We start from the raw sequence: 22,323 nt of genomic DNA, 5'->3' as shown, positions 1-22,323 counted from the left end.
AAGTCTTCTCCATGGTCTCTGCTCCGTGGGTTTGGTGCGGTACCAGCTCTTGCCTCTCCTGCACTGTGTCCTGACCTCCCTGCCCCACCTGTCACAGGGGACGAATACTTTACCACCAATGCCTCTGTCCCTCACCTGACCTCCTCTTCTTTCCTGAGTCCGCCTCTGGCAAAATCCTATGAAAAACTGGTTTTGGGGCTGGTCCTTGCCTCCCTGGAAACCCTAGTTATCACACCCTGAAATGTCTCTCTTTCTGGGTCTCAGCGCTCCAAGGGGCTTCCTCTACGCAGTGTCTAAGTTTCTCCACCTGCTGCTCATAGGCCGTGACGCCATGGAGATGCTCAGGCTGGCCCAGCTCCTCAGCTCCTCAGGGCCCCTCCTCTGCTCACGTGCACTCCCCTGCCCCTCTCCAAGTGAATCCAGCCCGCTTGCAAACCTCTGCGCGCTGTCTCCTCACCTCAGGGCGCTCACGGTGCAGCCTGACCCCTCATTACCACGAGGACAGAACTCGCTGGAGGCCTTGTTGAGCAGAGAGTAGAAGCTGGACCAGGCAACAGGGCGGGGCTTGGAGAGGGGGCGGTGGCTGCCAGAAAGCCCTGGGGTGGACCCTGGCGACAGCGGGCCGAGGCGTGCAGGCGTCCAAGATGCAGCACCAGGGTAAAGCTAGCTCCCGGCCCAGCTGCCGGTGTGTCTGCTCATTCACTCGCCCGTGCATCTTTGGCAGTGTTGGGGCCTAGTTGCAGCGTGCAGGATCTTTTGCTGTGGTGCACGACCTTCTCTCTAGCTGAGACGCCCAGGCTGAGTATCATGTGGGCTTAGCTGCCCCATGGCACGTGGGATCTTAGTTCCCCGACCAGGGATTGAACCTGCGTCCCCTGCATTGGAAGGAGGACTCTCAACCACTGGACCACCAGGAAGTCCCCAGATACCGGTTTGATCCCTGCTGTTCCATGTACCAAGTGTGTGGTCTTAGCTCACATCATGTCTCTGTGCCTTGGTTTCTCCATCTAGGTAATAACGTAAAGTACGAAACCGTTAACCAAAAATAAAATAATATTTAAATGAACTGAATTCTTGGAGAAGATTCCTGGGGGTGGTATGAGCGAGGTAGGCAGATTTTCACTGGGATGGACGAGAGCCAGGTTTCATAACATTACTGGAGGCCCTGGGCCTGCCTGTCTCCTAAGCATCCCCAGGTGCTCCCAGTCCAGTCCTGGGCCTGAGGCGTTCAGTTGATGGATCTATGTACTGAGGCTTGCTCGAGTCACCGAATCATTTTTATTGTCAGTAAGAAACAGAAACACTTTGGAGATGGTCAGCTAGAAAAGAAACTGGTTGTATTAAACATGTAAAGTACAAAACTTAACCAAAAATAAAATAAAAGAATATTTAAGAGCTGTTCTGTTAAGTGCTAGGACTTAGAAAATGAAACACACGCACACAAATATAGCTCCTTATATCTAATAAACTGGGCTGTAAAAACGCGTGCCCAGGATGATGGGGAGACATTCTGGGAGGAGGCATCCTTGGTGTTTCCTTGTGTGGCTAAGAATCCGAACGGGGCGTCGTCACCCGGCACCTGGGCGCAGGGCCCTGGTGACGCCGCGTCTGTCACCACTGACAGTGGGGCCTGGAGCAGCCCACTCTCTGAGTGCAGGCCACTGATGGACGGGCTCCCCACTCTTTGAGGTATCAATGTCCCACCGCCGGTCTCCGATTCTAGAGACCCCCATCCCTGTCTCCCCAGGCACAGCCGTGGTCAGCAGCATCTCACAGGTCGGTGGACATGGGGTCGGAGGTCGGCTTGCCTTCTTCTGTAGGTTTGCCAGCCAGCTGCATGGGAGAAGAGGGTAAACAGACTCAGCCTGAGACAGGGTTCCCATGAGCCCCAAAGCAGGGCTCCCCGTCTCCCTCAGAAGGACCCCTGCCAGAGCCCATCGGGCCTGAGCGGCTGTGACCTTGGCTGACGTGACAGAAAGGCTGGGCCCTGCAGTGGTGAGAGCACATGCTTTGCTGGTTCTGGGACCACGTGAACTTGGGCGGGTTGCTTCCCCAACTTCGTGAGCCTGATGAGACCCTCAAAGGGACAGAGGAAGGTCAAGCGGATCGTGTTGGAACGGGCCTACCCTGGGGCCGGCTCAGCGCACACTCACAGGGGACGTGCAATTACTACAGCCACGGAGTCTGGCTTTAATGGATCCTGAGGGTCAAGCTGCCGGGGGGCCTTCCTGCATCTGGAGCAGGCTGACACGCACAATGGGAGACGGGACTTGAAAAATCAGGGTTTGGAAACTAACTTTTAAATAGCAGGATTCTGCAATGTAAAATGAATAGGAAAGTTCTTCCAAAAGAGCGAAAAAGCACTCTTAGCTGCCCAGGACACATGGCTGCTGTCCTGAGTTCCCAGGAGCCCAGCCCCGCCTCTGAGCACGTTCCTGCGGGGCCTACCCCGCTCAAGGGCGCCCCCGGAGCCCACAAGGAGAACTGCACTCTGGGCCTTTCTGGTCTCTGTCCCCACCATGGGGTCCCTGCCCCTCCCTGGAGGGGCCCCCGGGTGTAGCACACGCACGGGCGCCCCACGCAGGGCCCCGTCTTCTCCTCTGTCCACGTAAACCTCTTGCCTTCCTCCTCCCGCACCCCGCCTTCCTCTCACAGTCTGGGGCTCACCATTGTCTTGAAGAACTGGTTCACTTTCTTCCTCTTGAGCGTCTTCTTGTCGCCGTCTGACAGCGGGAGGAAGGTCTGGCTGAGGCGGGGGGATGCGTTGGCCTCTTCCGACCCAGGCACTCCAACCACCGACAGCGTGAGGGCTGCAGGGGAGCCGAGAGCAACAGTGAGGGGTGGGCGCAGGGAGCGTGACCGGGGCAGATGGCAGCCAAGGGGGGCAGAGACAGGGTCCCAGGGGAGCCGGCCGCAGGGCAGGCAGGGGCCGCGGGGCAGGCGGGGGCCGCGGGGCAGGCAGGGGCCGCGGGGCAGGCAGGGGCCGCGGAGGTCGTCCATCCGCTGCCTGAGCCCTGCCTGACCCCGCAGACAAGGGCCTGCATCCTGGTTCCATCAAGGCCTCATCCAAGGGCTTCTGGGCTGGAAACAGGGGCCCAGGGCTGGGAGGAGGGGGTGGCCGCCGGGGCCCTCACTGCTTCATGCGCAGGGCCTTTTGCCCACGTCAGGGAGACAGTATGGGCGCACGCCTGTCTTCCGACATGGAGATCACAGAGTTCCCTGGGGGGAGGGCCTCTCTGACCAAGGTGTCATCCGGTGGTTAAGGCTCCTCAGCTTGGAGTCACAAAGGCTGTTCTGATCCTGGGCTGTGGCCTTGGGAACGTGGGGGTAAGAGCACAGAGCTCAAGGGAGTTGTAGGCCTGCTGAGGGGGCGAGAGTGAAACGACTGTGGGGGGCATGCTGCCCAGGCACTGGGCACCGGTGGGGGCACCATTCCTGGGCCGCCACTACGCAGGAGCTGGCATTCTCCAAGCCTCAGTGTCTTCATCCATACGGTGGGGCTAATCACATGGTCTCTGTCACAGGTTTGAGAGGAGGCTTAAAGCAGCGCTCCCCAACCTTTTTGGCACCAGACACCAGTTTCATGGGAGACACTTTTTGCATGGAGTGTTCGGGGGGAATTGTTCAGGTAGTAACACGAGCGGTGAGAGGTGGCAGATGAGCTGTGCTCGCTTGCCTGCCGCTAACCTCCCGCTTGCAGCCTGTTTGCAGACTGCTTGGGGCTTGGGGACCCTTAGCTGAAATGAAACAACAAAGGAGGAGCATTCGGCACTGAGCCTGGCACAGAGCGGCTGACACTTGAGACTCGCCAGGTGCCAGACAGAGTGCTCTTGGCCGCATCCCAGGTAGGGCCCCGGGCCCCCATCTGTGAGTCAGCAAAGGCCTTCTATATGCTGCTCATGTCCTCACCAGGCAGCAAGTGAGTGATGTGCGCTGGACACTCTGCAGCTGTAAGACGTGATGGCAACTTTCGTAAGTTCTGGAAACAGTCTTCGAGGCCCCAGAAGGAAACGCTGGACTGAGAGACTAACCAGGGGCAGACTTCCGGTCCCTGGAAGGGCCTGGCTATCTGAGAACCCAGGCCCACCTGGTGTGACACCTGGAGTCTCACTGAATCCTGAGGTCCAGAGCGATGGCAGGCCTCTCCCCGCTGCCCCCAGCCCTGGGCAGAGCCTGCTGGGACGGCTTCACCCACCGGCGTACCATGAGCAGGGCCGCTTCCTCCGGAGTGCTTAGCTGTCTTTGCGCTGTAGTTGCGGCTCCCACCCATCCTCACCCCTGGCACCTCTATACCCCCGTGCTGGCGGTGGAGGCACATACCTGGGATGGTAGGCATGGACTGACTGGCAAAGCTCATCTGAGAGAGGATGGAGGCCCTGGGGGCAACGGCCACATGCTCCGAAAGGTTGGTGTCACTCATGAACTCGTGCTTTCTGGAGAGCTGGATGAATACATCACACACACACACACACACGCACACACGCACACACACACACACCACAGAGGTTAAGCGTGAGGCAGCTCCAGGACCTGGAAAATCAGTGTTCAGGGACTGGGATGGCTTCTACAGACTCAGCCCGAAGTCCCGCTGTTCCGCTTTGCATCACGCTAGGTCAATCTATGCCATACGTTGCATACTATACAGCTGTGGCGGTGTACACAGTTACGTACCGCACATACTATGCAGCTGTGGCGGTGCACACAGTTACGTACCGCACATACTATACAGCTGTGGCGGTGTACACAGTTACGTACCGCACATACTATGCAGCTGTGGCGGTGCACACAGTTACGTACCGCACATACTATACAGCTGCGCTGGTGTACACAGTTACGTACCGCACATACTATGCAGCTGTGGCGGTGTACACAGTTATGTACCGTACATACTATGCAGCTGTGGCGGTGTACACAGTTACATACTGTACATGCTATGCAGCTGTGGCGGTGTACGCAGTTATGTACCGCACATACTATACAGCTGCGCTGGTGTACACAGTTATGTACCGTACATACTATGCAGCTGTGGCGGTGTACACAGTTACGTACCGTACATACTATACAGCTGTGGCGGTGTACACAGTTACATACTGTACATGCTATGCAGCTGTGGCGGTGTACACAGTTACGTACCGCACATACTATACAGCTGTGGCGGTGCACACAGTTACGTACTGCACATACTATACAGCTGTGGCGGTGTACACAGTTACATACTGTACATACTATGCAGCTGTGGCGGTGTACACAGTTACGTACCGCACATACTATACAGCTGCGCTGGTGTACACAGTTATGTACCGCACATACTATGCAGCTGTGGCGGTGTACACAGTTACGTACCGCACATACTATACAGCTGCGCTGGTGTACACAGTTATGTACCGCACATACTATACAGCTGTGGCGGTGTACACAGTTACGTACTGCACATACTATACAGCTGTGGCGGTGTACACAGTTACGTACTGCACATACTATGCAGCTGTGGCGGTGTACACAGTTACATACTGCACATACTATACACCTGTGGCGGTGTACACAGTTACGTACTGCACATACTATACAGCTGTGGCGGTGTACACAGTTACGTACTGTACATACTATGCAGCTGTGGCGGTGGCATTCACCTAGACTCTTGTGTGAATGACACCCCCTGGAATCGTGAAAAGCTGTCTTACTTCCAGCTTTCTCCCTCTGGCAAGAATAGTCTCTGAGGCCTACTGGGAAGTTTGGGGAGGATTCTTTCGTCACTGGAAGGGATCTCAGCTGGTCCCTTGCCGTTCGTCTGGCAGCCCTCCCTTACCAGGATGCTAAATCCGTCTTCCTATTCCAGGCTCCCAGAATGCTTTCAACAAACCTCTCTTTGGGGGAAAGTTGGGGTTGAACCTAGGGCTGTCTGGCCCTGAGTCTCAAATTAAATAGTTATTAGTTTATAAGACAAAAACTCTCCAAGTCAGGGCAGTGAGAATTTCAGCTCTGCATGCTCAGCTGGGCTCTGGGTCCACGGGAGGAGCTTAAGACAGACATCACTGGTTAGACTGGCCCTGTGGTTGGGTGCAGAGGGCTGAGAGATAGAAACGCCTGGGCCAGGCTGGGAGGGTGACTCTCCCACACAGTGGTGGGCCAGGAGGCTACTCCCCAGCTTTGCAGAGTCCTGTGTGATGGTGGAAAGGACACAGTGACAGCCCAGGTCAAATTCCACTCTGTCACACCCAGGCTGCCGGGGCGCCAACCAGCGCTTCACCTCCCTGCCCCTCAGGTGCCTCCTCTGTAACCCCACCCAACCGTGAGGCTTGCGCAAGCCACGTCTCAGAGCCCCCAGCACTGTGCCAGACATGCAGTGGAGATCTGCCTGAGGCATCAGAGAGGCTCCTGCCCCGGCCACTCACCCGCTTCAGGTCCGACTCTGCTGGTGGCTTCTCGTCTGCGAACACCACACTGCTCCTCTTGGCTCTCTTCTTGGACCTCCGCAGCTTGACCTCAGGCAGAGTGCTCCCTGGGGAAATGGGTTCCTCCTGCTCCACTTTTGGAGTCTTGGGAGGTGCTATTTCCAGGTCGAAGCTGAGTGGCAAGAGGGGCAGCAGTAGAGGCTGCAGTTAGAACTTTAGTGGAACTGTCCTGCAGGGACCCAGGCTGCCTGACATTACAGGGCCAAGGGGGAGATCAGCTCACCTGGCAGAGTCTAGGGAGCTGCTTAATTTGCAAACACTCAAAATACAGTGTAAAATAAAATGAAAGGCTGCTGCTGCTGCTGCTGCTACGTCACTTCAGTCGTGTCCGACTCTGTGCGACCCCAGAGACGGCAGCCCACCAGGCTCCCCCACCCCTGGGACTCTCCAGGCAAGAACACTGGGGTGGGTTGCCATCTCCTTCTCCAATGCATGGAAGTGAAAAGTGAAATGAAGTCGCTCGGTCGTGTCCGACTCTTAGCGACCCCATGGGCTGCAGCCTACCAGGCTCCTCCACCCATGGGATTTTCCAGGCAAGAGGACTGGAGTGGGTTGCCATTGCCAGTGAGCCATAAGACTGGTGACGGGAAGATAAAACTGGTTAAAAATATGGACCTGGATTCCAGTCTATGCCACTTTTGAGCTGAATGACTTTGGGCAAATCACTCAACCTCTCTGAGGCATGACTGCCCTTTCCTAAATGGGGGTGTTTGCAGCAACATTGCGGAGTAGCCAAGAGATGAGGCCCAGGAGCCCTTTGCACATCCTCCCAGGGAGTGCCATCACAGGATCTTGTCAGTGCAGTAGCTGAGGTGTGCTCTGAGTGGCTGAGCAGGAAGACCTGCACAGAGGTGCAGGCAGATACAGGAGGAGGAGAGGGGTTGGGGGGGCAGGTACAGGAGGAGGAGTGGGGTGGGGGGGCAGGTACAGGAGGCGGAGCAGGGTGGGGGGGGCAGACACAGGAGGCGGAGCGGGGTGGGGGGTGAGGAGACAGACACAGGAGGAGGAGCGGGGTGGGGGGTGAGGAGGCAGGTACAGGAGGAGGAGGGGGTGGGGGGGCAGGTACAGGAGGCGGAGTGGGGCGGGGGGAGTTGGGAGGGACGAAGCCCCTGCAGAGGGAAGCAGATGTGGAGCGCAGGCTGGCTGATGAGACTGTCACGCGCTGTGGCAAGTTCTGTGGGGCCCTCAGGAAAAGCCACATTCCTCTCCGGGTCTCAGCTGACCCCGGAGCAAAGGCACTGAGCCCTACAGCGTGGCTGCGAGAGTTCTGTAGAGGCCCCAGGTGAGGAAAGGCTTTCCAGAGAAGGGCAGGAAGGTGGAGAAGCAAGCCCTGGGGCAGGAAAGGCAGAGAGGCTGTGCTGGGGGCGGGGCTGGGGCAGGGGTGCAGGGGTCTGCCTGGGGCAGGGGGTCAGGGGGCGGGGCTGGGGCAGGGGTGCAGGGGCCTGCCTGGGGCAGGGGGGCAGGGGGCGGGGCTGGGGCAGGGGTGCAGGGCCTGGGGCAGGCACTGACCTCTCGGAGGCGGCCTTGCTGGGCGTGCTGCAGTCGGAGCTCAGGGAAGCCATGGAGATGATGGACATCTGTCTGTAGGAGCGCAGCATGGACCGTGGCCGACCCACGCGCCTGTCCTCGAAGTCGGGCTGTGGGGGCAGGGGCAGGGAGCAGGGGGTTAGCAGGCAGGCCTGATGTCGGGGCGGGGCCCTGGAGTACTGGGCCCTCCACAGTCCTGCTGCCTTTCTCCTCCACCTGGGCGGGTGGAGCCGTGAGGCAGAGCTGCCCATGAGGACAGAAACGTTCTGGCTGGTTGAGCCTTTGGGTGGTTGTTCAATAAAGAGTTTGTTAGGCCGTTACTCCTGGTTCTTGAGAGGTGATGTCTAAATCCTTACAATTTCCCCTCTGACACGAATGTCTTTGTTTTCCACCCCTTTTCCACTGACGGGGAGACCCAGGATGGGGCCTGGCCAGACAGACCAACTTTGTGATTACAGGGCTGGTTCTCCAAGCCAGATAATGTCAGCTCAGCACCCAGGGAGAGAAGGGAACTGGAGATCGGTTTCAGTTACATGGCCCAGGATTCATTCAGTCATGCCTATGTAATGAAGCCCCAATAAAAACTCAACACTTAGGCTAGGTGAGCTTTCCTGGCTAGCGATCACACACGGATGTCCTGGCAGGATAAATACTGACTGTGCCAAAGCCCTTGACCGTGTGGATCACAACAAACTGTGGGAAATTCTGAAAGAGATGGGAATATCAGACCACCTGACCTGCCTCCTGAGAAACCTGTATGCAGGCCAGGAAGCAACAGTTAGAACTGGACATGGAACAGACTGGTTCCAAATCGGGAAAGGAGTTCATCAAGGCTGTATATTGTCACCTTGCTTATTTAACTTATACGCAGAGTGCATCATGAGAAATGCCGGGCTGGATGAAGCATAAGCTGGATTCAAGATTGCCAGGAGAAATATCAATAGCCTCAGATATGCAGATGATACCACCCTTATGGCAGAAAGTGAGGAAGAACTAAAGAGCCTCCTGATGAAAGTGAAAGTGGAGAGTGAAAAGTTAGCTTAAAACTCAACATTCAGAAAACTAAGATGATGGCATCCAGTCCCATCACTTCATGGAAAATAGATGGAGAAACGGTGGAAACAGTGAGAGACTTTATTTTGGGGGGCTCCAAAATCACTGCAGATGGTGATTTCAGCCATGAAATTAAAAGACGCTTGCTCCTTGGAAGAAAAGCTATGACCAACCTAGACAGCATGTTAAAAAGCAGAGACATTACTTTGCCAGCAAAGGTCTGTCTAGTCAAAGCTTTGGTTTTTCCAGTAGTCACGTATGGATATGAGAGCTGGACTATAAAGAAAGCTGAGCGCCAAAGAATTGATGCTTTTGAACTGCAGTGTTGGAGAAGACTCTTTAGAGTCCCTTGGACTTCAAGGAGATCCAACCAGTCCATCCTAAAGGAGATCAGTCTTGAGTGTTCACTGGAAGGACTGATGCTGAAGCTGAAACTCCAATACTTTGGCCACCTGATGCGAAGAACTGACTCATTTGAAAAGACCCTGGTGCTGGGAAAGATTGAAGGCAGAAGAAGGGGATGACGGAGGATGAAATGGTTGGATGGTATCACTGAGACAATGGACATGAGTTTGAGTAAACTCCAGGAGTTGGTGATGGACAGGGAAGCCTGGCGTGCTGCACTCCATGGGGTTGCAGAGTCAGACACAACTGAGCAACTGAACTGAATCCTGAGGACACAGAAATTATACGTTGGGGACCCTCCCAGACCTTATCCTATGCCTCTCTTCATTTGGCTGGTCCTGACTTGTTTCCTTTATAAATAAAAACTGTAATCCTAAGTACAGCCATCCTTCAATATCCCTGACTCCTTAGGACACCAAAATCCAGGGATGTTCAAGTCCCTTGTATAAAATGGCATAGTGTTTGCACGTAACCTACGCATGCACATGTGCATCGTAAGTCACTTCAGTGGTGTCTGACTCTTTGCAACCTATGGACTGTAGCCCACCAGGCTCCTTTGCCCATGGGATTCTCCAGGAAAGAATACTGAAGTGGACTGCCATGTCCTTCTCCAAGTGAAAGTGAAAGTCACTCAGTCATATCCAACTCTTTGCAACCCCATGGATGTCCATGGAATTCTCCAGACCAGAATACTGGAGTGAGTAGCCTTTCCCTTCTCCAGGGGATCTTCCCAACCCAGGAATCGAACCCAGGTCTCCTGCATTGCAGGCGGATTCTTTACCAGCTGAGCCACAAGAGGGATCTTCCCAACCCAGGGATCGAACTGGCATCTCCTGTGTCTCCTGCATTGACAGGTGGGTTCTTTTCCACTCGCACCACTTGGGAAGCCCAGCTTACGCATTGTTGCTGCTGTTTAGCCGCCGTCACATCTGACTCTCTGCAACCGCTGAACCGCAGCACACCTGTCTTCCCTGTCCTTCACCATCTCCCGGAGCTTGCTCAAACTCATGTCCATTGAGTTGTTGATGTCATCCAACCATCTCATCCTCTGTCATCCCCTTTTCCTCCTGCCCTCAATCTTTTCCAGAATTAGGGTCTTTTCCAATGAGTTGGCTCTTCACATCTGGTGGCCAAAGTGTTGGAGTTTCAGCTTCAGTAACAGTCCTTCCAACGAATATTCAGGGTTGATTTCCTTTAGGATTGACTGGTTTGATCTCCTTGCAGTCCAAGGGACTCTCAAAGAGTCTTATCCAACACCACAGTTTGAAAGCATCAATTTTTGGTGCTCAGCCTTCTTTTTGGTCCAATTCTTATATCTGTACATGACTACTGGAAAAACCAGAGCTTTAACTAGATGGACCTTTGTTGGCAAAGTGATGTCTCTGCTTTTTAATATGCTGTCTAGGTTGGTCATAACTTTTCTTCTAAGGAGCAAGTGTCTTTTAATTTCATGACTGCAGTCACCCTCTGCAGTGATTTTGGAGCCCAAGAAAATAACATCTGTCACTGTTTCCATTGTTTCTCCATCAATTTGCCATGAAGTGATGGGACAGGATGCTACGATCTTAGTTTTTTGAATGTCGAGTTTTAAGCCAGCTTTTTCACTCTCTTCTTTCAGCTTCATCAAGAGGCTCTTAAGTTCCTCTTTACTTTTTGGCCATTAGAGTGGTGTCATCTGCACATCTGAGGTTATTGATAACCTATGTATAGTCTTTGGTATAATTTAAATCATCGATAGATTACTCGTAATACCTAATACAGTGTAAATGCTATATAAGTAGTTGTAAATACAATGTAAACATGAGGTTAATAGTTGTCAGCACAGCAGATTCAAGTTTTGCTTTTTGGAACTTTCTGGATTCTTTTCCCCAAATATTTTTGATTCTCCCTTGGTTAAATCTGCAAAGAGAACCCATGGATATGGAGGGAGGGCTACTTCTTGAGCTCTGTGAAATGATCAGAACTGAAGGGGTGGTGAGAGTCTCCAAACCTATAACCAGCTTGTCAGAGGTGCAGGGAAGCCTGGTGTCTTGGTGAGGGGGTCTTGTGGGGGACTCTCCCTGCAACCTATGCAATGTGGCCTAAGTCTGGGTGGCTGCCATCAGAACTGCACTGGGTGTCACACAGACAGTGTTGGAAAAGCCAGCTTGTCTCATGGAAAATCCGCCAGCCTGAAGACCCGAGTTCCCAGTGCGCTTCCCAGTACCTCACTTCCTGTCTCTGGGCCTCAGCTCCCCCATGTGTAAAATCGGAGGGTTGGACCAGATGGCCTCTGAGAGACTACGCAGCCTTGACATTTTATGACGATACTTTCTGGAGAAGAGGATGAAAGAAGAGGTTCCGTGAGCACCAGGCCAATGGCCTCTTGAGGACTCAGAGCTTGTTAGTGGCCAAAAGTGCTGGCTTTGGAGGCCATCAGAGCCAGGTGCAAATTCGGAGCCTCACTGACTTGTTATATGTTGTCGTTTAGTCACTCAGTCCTGTCCGACCCTTTGCAACCCCGTGGACTGTAGCCCACCAGGCTCTTCTGTTGGTGGTATTTCTCAGGCAAGAACGCTGCAGCGGGCTGTCATTTATTTCTCCAGAGGATGTCCTGACCCAGGGATGGAACTCGCATCTCCCGCTGGGCAGGTGGACTCTTTACTACTCAGCCACCTGGGAAGCCCCATTTGTTATATAGCCTCTAGCAAGCCACTTAATGCCTTGGAACCTCTAGAATAGACATGAGGCATTAAAAACCACTCCCAAGCTTGTGATGAAGCCTAAATGATCTAAGCGCTTACATCAGACCAGCATATAGTAAGATGGTGCTTCATCAATGTTGCTTTTATTATTAGCACAATCTCTTGATTTGCTCAGGACTCAATTTATAACTGGCATTTATCTGCAATGACTTTTAAGGGACCAAGTTTCCCAGAAGGGTCCCTGGACTGGCTCTGGCACTGCTGGTTCTCAGGTCCCTCTGAAGGGCGGGCTCCTTTGCTCTGGTCTCTTCATCCTTCCTGCCCCACCCCACCCATTTCACCCTCCCTGGCCTTGGGGACCAGCCGTACCATCTCTCTGACACCATATTCCTTCTCCACCTTCACTTTCAGGTTCTTGAAACATTCCTCCATCCGGTCGTGGAAAGGCCGCAGATTTTCTGACACCCTTCTCTCGTGGATCTTAATGCCAGCTCCCAGGAAGGGGATCTGGGGAGAAAAGTGGTAAACGATGAGGCAGAAGTTGGCCATCTGGCTTCACGGAGTGGGAAGAAGACAAGTCCACCTGCTGAGAAATTGCTGAGGGCTTTAGGGTCTCAACAACCTTTAGCTGGGGTCACCAACCCTGGGAAATGGGACAATTGCATCCTTGAGGTTTGCTCTGAAAATAAGATTTCTAGGAGAAAGACCTCTGGCGGTCTTGCCTCGTGGAAGGGTTGCACCCTCTCCTCCTGCTCCCTCCCGTTACAGGCTGCATGTTAGGGAAAGTCTGCATCTGGTGGGATCTACTGAGGGGCAGAGCGTGAGACCAGAGGAGTGGGGTCTCTGTTGCTTTGACTTAAACCCTTGTCCAAGAAATTCTTGGAGATGCAAATAGGAGAGTGTGACTGTTCAGAGACTGGGAGGTAGGAGAAGGGAAGGGCTGAGCAGAAAAGGTGTGGGCACAACCTGGTCTTACAACATGTATCCAGTGATAAGACCAAAGAAAGATAGCCGAGTGTTCATAGCATGGAGCTAACGAGCCAACAGGGGACTTTTAAAGTGAAAGTTAGTCACTCAATCATGTCCAACTCTTTGCGACCCTATGGACTATAGCCCACCAGGCTCCTCTGTCCATGGAATCCTCCAGGCAGTAATACTGGAGTGGGTTGCCATTCCGTTCTCCAGGCGATCTTCCTGACCCAGGGATCGAACCTGGGTCTCCTGCATTGAGGGCAGATTCTTAACTGTCTGAGCCACCAGAGAAGGGAATATTTTTAAAGTGATGCATGAGCTCTGGGAAGATGAAGGGGGAAGAGATGAGTCATGTGAGGCAGTCAAGCCCTTATTTACCAGCAGAGGAGGTCAGTCCATACTGCGTGAATGGTAGACACAAGGACAGAAGCCAAGCCACAGTGGCTGCTGTGAGCTGAGAACAGATGGAAAACTTAGAAGTATGATCTCAGGGAAGCATAATGAGGGCTGCAAGGAGGACAATACAGATCACTTTGGAGGAAAAAAAATGTTTTGATGATGGTGACCCCAAGACGTTTCTGCCTCTTTCTCTTGGAGTACTCTCCCAAATGGCAAAGCGAAGGAGAGACTGAAATTCAGTGAGGCCAGGAGACACCTATGAACCTGGCCCAGAACACGTCAGGTGGAAGGTGGATGGAGGATGGTAACTGACCTTCTAGGACAGAGCGGGAGGTGTGATAAGAGGACAGTCTGCTCTGGGAAGCCAGGAAGGGTGCAGGGGTTAGAGGGCCCTGGTAGCTCAGAAAAGCTAGAGTGAGCTGAGAGGCTGAAAACAGGGATGGACTGAAGTTCTGTGACAGGAGCAGCTGGATGGCCAGGTCCCTGCAGTTTCATCTGGTAGCGTGTCGTGTTTTCTCATTTCCTCAAGAAGCAGGAGCTTATCCTCTCGAATGATTAGAACAAAGGGCATCGAGCTAAGGGGTACCAGGCACAACAGAGGGCCAGGACGAGGAGCCAGACAGCAAACGGGGGGTTTCCTCAAGAAGCAGGAGCTTATCCTCTCGAATGATTAGAACAAAGAGCATCAAGCTAAGAGGTACCAGGCACAACAGAGGGCCAGGACGAGGAGCCAGACAGCAAACGGGGGGTTGAGGAAAAGTCTGCATACTGATCAAGGTGAGACCTTCATTTTTCTGTCTCCAAACTGCCAGCAGCACAGAACCCAGGAGTTCCTTTGCAGGCAATAGCTCAAAGCATCTGTCCTGGAGAAAGTGAATAGCCAGACGTGTGTGGATTACTCAGTTGCCGTATGTAATGCCATCCAGGTGACAAGGCCGTCTCTCATGTGCAGAGATAATCATTCAGCTTTGAGTGCCCCCACCCTTAACTAGGAACAGACTGCCAAGGATCACCAGGTATTGAAGGAAACCCTCCAGTGTGAAAGACAGTGATCAGAAGCAAAAGACAGGAGAGCAAGCAAACACCGAAGAGGAAGGAAAGAGGTGGGGGAGAGGGGAGGAAAGGAAGCATGAATGGATTAACCTGGAGGAGACAGAGAGAAGAGAGCCTAAAAACATTATTTAAAAAGTAATTAATGTACAAATTAAGAAAAGGTTTTCTATCCATTAAACAAGAAAAGGACTTTATTTAAAAAGAAAGGAATGATAATGGAAATACTGCATGAAAACCACTGAGATGGTGTTGTAAGGGGAGATAAATGAACAGTTTTAATTTTATTAATACATTTTGGAATAGACAGAAAATCAATTAGCTAAGCATCCATCCCAAGGTAGTAGTAGAAGAGCAGCAAATTAAACCCACAAAGGGCAAAAGGAAGGAAATAATAAAAGGAAGAGAGAACATGAATGAAAAAGAAAACAAGCTGGCAGCGCAGGGGATTGACAAATCCAAAGGTGGGCTCTTTAAACTGATCAACCCCTTATAGGGCCAGTCAGACACCAGCAGGTGCCAATAACCAGCATCAGAGCTTCAAAAAGGAGTGTCACCACAGGAAGTACAAGCATCATGAAAAGTCATAAGAGGATATCATACAAAAGTTTATGTTAATAAATTTAATATTTGGATAAAATGGACGAATTGTTAGAAAAATACCACTTTCCAAAAAGGACACAAAATAAACAGGAAATCTGAGAAGTATTAAATTAAATACGTACTTTAAAACATTCTTGGCCTGTGTGGCTTCGCAGACAAATTCTAGCAAACATTTAGGGGATAAATAAATGCCAACTTTATAGAAACTCTTCAGAAAGGATTTTACATGTGGAATAATTTTCAAGTTACTTCTTGAGACCAGGATAACTGTTATAAAAACTGAGTAAGAATATTATAAGAAATGAAAATTATAGGGTAATATCTCTTTTGAGCATAGATACAAAAATCCTGAAGAACATATTTTCAAATAGAATCTAGCAATATATAAAAATGATAATATATTATACCCAAGTGGGATTTATGTCATACATGCAAGGTTGGTTTAATATTCAAAAATCAACTAAAATAATTCACTGAATTAGCGGGATAATGAAGGAAAAATATGAGTATCTCAATAGATACATAAAAGGCATTTGATAAAAATCCCTTCATGACAAAGTAGCAAACTAAGCACAGAGGGGGACATCGTCTTTAAAACAGCCCACTCCGTGGACTATGGACCCTTGCCCTGATGAAACACCCCACTCTGAACTATGGGCCCTTGCCCTGATGAAACACCCCACTCTGTGAGCTATGGGCCCTTGCCCTGATGGAATGCCCCACTCTGTGAATTATGGACCCTTGCCCTGATGGAACGCCCCACTCTTGTGAGCTATGGGCCCTTGCCCTGATGGAACGCCCCACTCTGTGAGCTATGGGCCCTTGCCCTGATGGAACGCCCCACTCTGTGAGCTATGGGCCCTTGCCCTGATGAAATGCCCCACTCTGAGCTATGGGCCCTTGCCCTGATGAAACACCCCACTCTGTGAACTATGGGGCCTTGCCTGAACTATGGGCCCTTGCCCTGATGAAACGCCCCACTCTGTGAGCTATGGGCCCTTGCCCTGATGAAATGCCCCACTCTGTGAGCTATGGGCCCTTGCCCTGATGAAACGCCCCGCTCTGTGAGCTATGGGCCCTTGCCCTGATGAAATGCCCCACTCTGTGAGCTATGGGCCCTTGCCCTGATGGAACGCCCCGCTCTGTGAGCTATGGACCCTTGCCCTGATGAAACGCCCCACTCTGTGAACTATGGACCCTTGCCCTGATGAAACGCCCCACTCTGTGAGCTATGGGCCCTTGCCCTGATGGAACGCCCCACTCTGTGTGCTATGGGCCCTTGCCCTGATGGAACGCCCCGCTCTGTGAGCTATGGGCCCTTGCCCTGATGGAACGCCCCACTCTGTGAACTATGGGCCCTTGCCCTGATGGAACGCCCCACTCTGTGAACTATGGGGCCTTGCCTGAACTACGGGCCCTTGCCCTGATGGAACGCCCCACTCTGTGAACTATGGGCCCTTGCCCTGATGGAACGCCCCACTCTGTGAACTATGGGGCCTTGCCTGAACTATGGGCCCTTGCCCTGATGGAACGCCCCACTCTGAACTATGGGCCCTTGCCCTGATGGAATGCCCCACTCTGTGAGCTATGGGCCCTTGCCCTGATGAAATGCCCCACTCTGAGCTATGGGCCCTTGCCCTGATGAAACACCCCACTCTGTGAATTATGGACCCTTGCCCTGATGGAACGCCCCACTCTGTGAGCTATGGGCCCTTGCCCTGATGAAACGCCCCACTCTGTGAGCTATGGGCCCTTGCCCTGATGGAACGCCCCACTCTGTGAGCTATGGACCCTTGCCCTGATGGAACGCCCCACTCTGTGAGCTATGGACCCTTGCCCTGATGGAACGCCCCACTCTGAACTATGGGCCCTTGCCCTGATGGAACGCCCTGATGTGGGAGACAGATGTTCTCCCCCTCTTCTTACACTCATCAGTGCAAAGAGGCAAGAAAAACAACTAAGCCGTACAAGCCTGGAACAGAAGGAGTAGAACATTTTATATTAGAGATGACATGACTGTATCTGTAAGACAGCGAAAAGAATGTACAGATGACTTGACTTACTAAGTGAATTTGGTAGGATTACTGGATACAATGTAAACATGTTTAAAAAATGTAATTATACTAACAAACAAAAAGAAAAAAGTTTAAAAGCAATACTATTTATGCTAGTTAAAGATATCAAATCCCTAAAAACAAGTCTAATAAAAATGTGAAATATTTTTACTATGAAAACGACCAAACTTGCTGAGTGAAATTAAAGGACTGAAGAAAAGGACAGAGATCCCATGTTCCTATATTAGAAGAGTCAATATCAAGAAGACAAAAATTCTCTAATTAGTTTATATATTTAATATATTTTAATCAAAATCTCTGTGTTTTGGGGTGTTTAAAAATGGGCTGATTTTAAAATTTATATGGAAATATGAAGGAAGAGAAAGAGCAAGACAAATTTGCACAAGAAATGGAAGTTCTCTCACTACTAGATCTCAAGACCGACTATAAAGCTACAGTGATTAGAAAGAGAGTGGAACCGGTGCAAGCGTGGACAAAAAGACCGAAGGGATAGAACAGGAAGCCCAGAAACAGCCTGACACGCATATGATCAGTTTATGTCAAAGTGGGGGGAGATCATCGCCTTTCCAACAACGGTGCTGGAGCAGCTCAAAATCTGTATAGAAGACTAACAGACCCCTTACTTTATGTCAGTCAACATCAGCCATATACGTAAGAGGACAGCACGGAACCACAGCATGTCCCAATAAGCAGCAGAGTACCATCACGATCTGGGCAGTCGGTCTTCAAGTGGACACAGAAGTGATAATCACTGAGAATCTCATAAATTGGACCTCATGAAAGCTACAAACTGCTGTTCTTCAGAAATACGTCATTGAGAAAGTGAACAGACAAGCCGCAGACTGAACAAAGATATTTACAATGTGCCAGACTGCAGTGTGCCAAAGACACATATTTGGCAAATGACTCATATCCAGGACATATAGAAACTGTTCTGAATTATTAACAAAAGACAACTCAGTTAGTAAAATAAGTAAAAGATCTAAACAAACATTTCACAGAAAGGTTATTCAGTTAGCCAATAAACACAGGGAAATGTGATGAACACCATTGCTCGTGAAAGGAAACGCAAATGAAAATTAAACTGAGATACCCTCAGAGAGACTAAAGGTAGAGAATCACAGTGTGATGTGTCAGTAGAATGTGGGGATATGCGGGCTCACAGAAGCTGTTGGTGGGAGTGTAAACTGGCTCAGCAACTTTGGGAAACTGTTTCTCAGTATCCAGTCAAGCACAGATGAGCCTGTAGCCCAGCACTCCCGCTGCTGCACAGAGAGGGAGCGCACTGATCACTTCTGTCATCAAGAGACACGAGCAAGAATGCTCACACGGCTGTTCCCACACTACGCAAAGCCCAAAACAACCCACTGCCAGCAGGAGAACGCGAGACCCACGGGCACGTCACTCGTCCACTGCCACAGTCACACAATGGCGAACACTCGGCAACAAAAAGAAAACTGCTCCGGCATGCAACATCCTGGATGACTCTCAAAGACATTACGCTGAAAAAAAGAGCAGCCAGATGGACACAGCGACACACACTGTATTATACCATCTCTATGACGTTCAGAAATAGGCGAGACTAATCTGCAGAAGGGTGCCATTATCTACTAAAGCCGGCTGAGCGCCAAAGAATTGATGCTTTTGAACTGTGGTGTTGGAGGAGACTCTTGAGAGTCCCTTGGACTGCAAGGAGATCCAACCAGTCCATTCAAAAGGAAATCAGTCTCGAATATTCACTGGAAGGACTGATGCTGAAGCTGAAGCTCCAATACTTTGGCCACCTGATGTGAAGAACCGACTCACTGGAAAAGACCCTGATGCTGGAAAGATTGAAGATGGGAGGAGAAGTGGATGACAGAGGATGAGATGGTTGGATGGCATCACTGGCTCAATGGACATGAGTTTCGGTAAACTCCAGGAGTTGGTGATGGACAGGGAGGCCTGGCGTGCTACAGTCCATGGGGTCACGAAGAGTTGGTCACGACTGAGCAACTGAACTGAACTGACTAAAGCCAGATATTCTCATCTATTATAACCAAGCAACTCCATAGCTAGGAATATACCTGACAGAAATTGAGCATGTTTGTGCTAAAAAGATACATACGAAGATGTTCAGAACAGAACTACTTGAAACAGCCTCAAACTGAAATCACCCCAAATCTCCATCAGTTAAAAAAGGAAACAAAACAAAACTTCCTGGCATAGTTATACAGTCCAGCTGCATAGATTATTATATACATCAATAAAAATGAATAAATAATGGCCTTGTATAATAAAATTAATCAATTTTAAAACATAACTTTAAACAAAATGTTAGACACAGAAGATTGTGTACCATGTGATCCCATTTATACAGAGGTCAAAAATCAGGAAAAGGTTAGAAATGAGTGCCTGGATGGTTGAAAACTATTGTTAAAAAGCAAGTGAATAGTTACTGTAAAGGCAGGGTAATAGCCGACCTCGGGGAGAGCTGGCAGCGACCACAGGAAGGCACAGGAGAGGCGTCCGTGCTAGAGGAATTCTGGGCCTCCATCGGGGGGTGGTCACACAGGTGTACGTGGTGATAAATCCACGTGTTGTGTAGTTTTGTTGGGTCTGCTTCTTTGTATGTAATGCTTCATAACATGTTTACAAGAAGAATGCACTATAGACATCTTTCCATGCCGATAAATATAGAGAAAAATCTTTACAAAGAAATAAATTAAGCGATCAATCTTGAAACCCATGGAATCCTGAACCCATCATATACTGTGCACTTCTAGCTCCTGGTGTGTTGCCATGGGTACAGGTACAGCCCCCTTTGAACTCCAAGGATCCTGTGTTTTGAGAAAATCCAGAGTGAATCTGGCTTTGCCAAACCAAGAGCCAGTCTATAATTAAGCTTCAAGAGGGGAGGCGGGGAGTGGGTCCAGGCCTGGCACACAGTTGGAGCTCAGTGCAGATTATGTAAGTTCCAAGAATGAATGGAAAGAAATGAAGGAGGAAGAACTAATCTGCTGTGGGTAATGTTAGAAAGGCCACCTTCACCCTGAGCAGGGCAGCGTCTTCCGAGTATCTAGGATGCTGGCCTCTGAGTGGGAGGGACGTGGTCCAGGGCAATCCCCTTTGCTGGGCTTTCCATCAGCAATCTGGCAGAGGAGGTGGGGCTGGTGCTAAGGTGAGGGCACGCGCTCTCCACCAGGGGGTGCTGTTGGAGGAGGCCTAGCCAAGGGCTCTCAGAGGCCGTAACATCCAATTCATGCTTCACTCTCCCTTCTTTGCTTGTGGTATCCCTTTATTAATGGAGTCAGACACGACTGAGCGACTTCACTTCACTTCCTTGGAAAAATGTCCTTAGAAGGCACAGCCTGGTATCGGCCGCACTGTGAGGCCACAATCCAGGCCATACTTTGGGTGCAGCGGCTATGGCCCAGAGAGTCCCCTCCCAGGGGATAAGGCCCACCCAGCAGAGGCCCAGGCAACAACATGGACTGAGAATGACACCCGACAAGCAGACAAATTCGTATGACATTTCTGCCCTCCTTGGGGTGCTCCAGAAAGAACGGAAGCAGGAAGCCAACCAAGGTCGAGGCTACCTGCTTCCCAAGCTGGGCATCATTACTTGAGCATTAAAGGACACGGTGACCTCAAGAGCTGGGGCCCTTGGGGATGACCGGGTTTCACAAGGCAAGCAGGGAGAGAAACTTGCAGACACACAGAATGCACTTAGGAGAGTGTACTGCACAGCCCTTGGCGGTTCATTTTTAAGGCCTCACTTTGCATAAATTGGCAGAGGCAGAGAAGGACCTGAATTAGGAATTCTTATTTTAAGAAGAGAGGCTGCACCCAACGCTTCGCATTCCTGATTTCCCTGGAGTCACAAAAACTCCCCACCACAACAGCTCGCCTTTCTTTGCTCTGTGACTGGCAAGAAGGGAGGGCTGGCCCTGCTCGCCGCCCCCAGCGCGCCCTTTGGAGCTCACCCTGGGTCCTGGGTGCTGGGTGGTCCATGGAGAGCAGGGAGGTGTTGGGGAGGGGTGCTGCAGGCCCAGACTAGCAGCCTGGTCCTCTGAACACCTCTGGAGAGGGGTCTGTGAATTGTTTCTTCTCCAGGGAGTGGGAAAGAGATGGAGGAAGAGAAAACCCAGGAGAGGGAGCCAGAGAAAAAGCAGAGAAGGAGGAAGGGCAGTGGAGAGAGAAGCAGAAGGGAAGTAGAGCCAGGAGTGAGGTGTGAGGGGGGCGGCAGAGAGGGGCCCGGGTCAGAGACAGAGCCCGGGAGCAAAGAGCTGTCAGGAGAGAAATACAGAGGGCGGTGCAGAGTGAGACAGGGAGGAGATGTGGAGGGAAGGGACGGGGGCGACAGGGTGCAGGGAGGGGACGGGTGGACGAAGGACACGCAGGCAGCAGGGGAGAGCAGGCAGGAGGAGCAGTCTGTCCGAGGCCGGGGGCTGCACTGCCAGGGGCTGAGCAGCTGGTGTGGAGGGCAGGTGCTAAGGCGAGCACCTTTGAGCCCACCAACCAAACCAAGGCCTCGATTATTTTTGAAACCTGGTATCCATCTGAGCATTAACTGTGATGAACTGGGTCAGCCTTAGAAGGAGGAGAGATGGGGGTGGGGGCTGGAGTCTCCCGTTATCTGATTGGTGGGTGCTGGGTGCAGGGCGTGGTGGTGAGAGGTGTGCGGGAGCCTGGATTTCATCTCGGTCCCACTGGGAGAGGCTGCCTCCTGAATTCAACACCCAGCAGCGCAGCACCTCTGCACAGTGCCCTGAGGCACCCTACTTCCGGGATGTGCCTGCTCAGGTGAAGACAGAGTCAGAGGAAAGGTCCAAAACCAAGGGGCAGGAGAACAAGTAAAGCCAGGCCATACCCGCCTGGGGTCAGTGGAGGGCAAGCTGGCCAGGAAGGGCAGAGGAGGGCCAGGGCCGGGGCTCCCCAGGCCAGCTCTGCTGTACCTGCCAGGCGATCAGGTCCTTGAGGCGTGTCAGCTTGTCCTGGTCCTCCGGGTGCTCCCGGGCGTACTCTTCAGTGAAGAAGGCCTGGGAAGACAGACAAGACATTGGGGGTTTCCTGCGCCTTTGGCGTGAACCCCACAACACATCTCTCTGGCACTGGCAGAGG

General features: G+C 51.6%; 1 protein-coding gene across 1 annotated transcript in view; it reads right to left on the bottom strand.

The window, feature by feature from the left end:
* Positions 1-1,259: 1,259 nt before the first annotated feature.
* Positions 1,260-22,323, bottom strand: part of DOCK2 (dedicator of cytokinesis 2) — a 473,410-nt gene continuing 452,346 nt past the window's right edge. Inside the window, exons 46-52 of the mRNA XM_042233648.1 lie at positions 22,158-22,241; positions 12,491-12,628; positions 7,962-8,089; positions 6,393-6,564; positions 4,321-4,441; positions 2,668-2,810; positions 1,260-1,833 (exon numbers count right to left, since the gene is read on the bottom strand). Coding sequence (XP_042089582.1) covers positions 1,771-1,833; positions 2,668-2,810; positions 4,321-4,441; positions 6,393-6,564; positions 7,962-8,089; positions 12,491-12,628; positions 22,158-22,241 — 849 coding nt within the window. The 3' untranslated portion in view covers positions 1,260-1,770. The remainder of the gene's footprint in view (positions 1,834-2,667; positions 2,811-4,320; positions 4,442-6,392; positions 6,565-7,961; positions 8,090-12,490; positions 12,629-22,157; positions 22,242-22,323) is intronic.

The sequence above is a fragment of the Ovis aries genome, chromosome 16 (genome assembly GCF_016772045.2).
Source record: "Ovis aries strain OAR_USU_Benz2616 breed Rambouillet chromosome 16, ARS-UI_Ramb_v3.0, whole genome shotgun sequence".
Classification (NCBI taxonomy): domain Eukaryota; kingdom Metazoa; phylum Chordata; class Mammalia; order Artiodactyla; family Bovidae; genus Ovis; species Ovis aries.
Note: the sequence above shows the minus strand (reverse complement) of the source record. Positions and strands in the feature narration are given on the sequence as shown.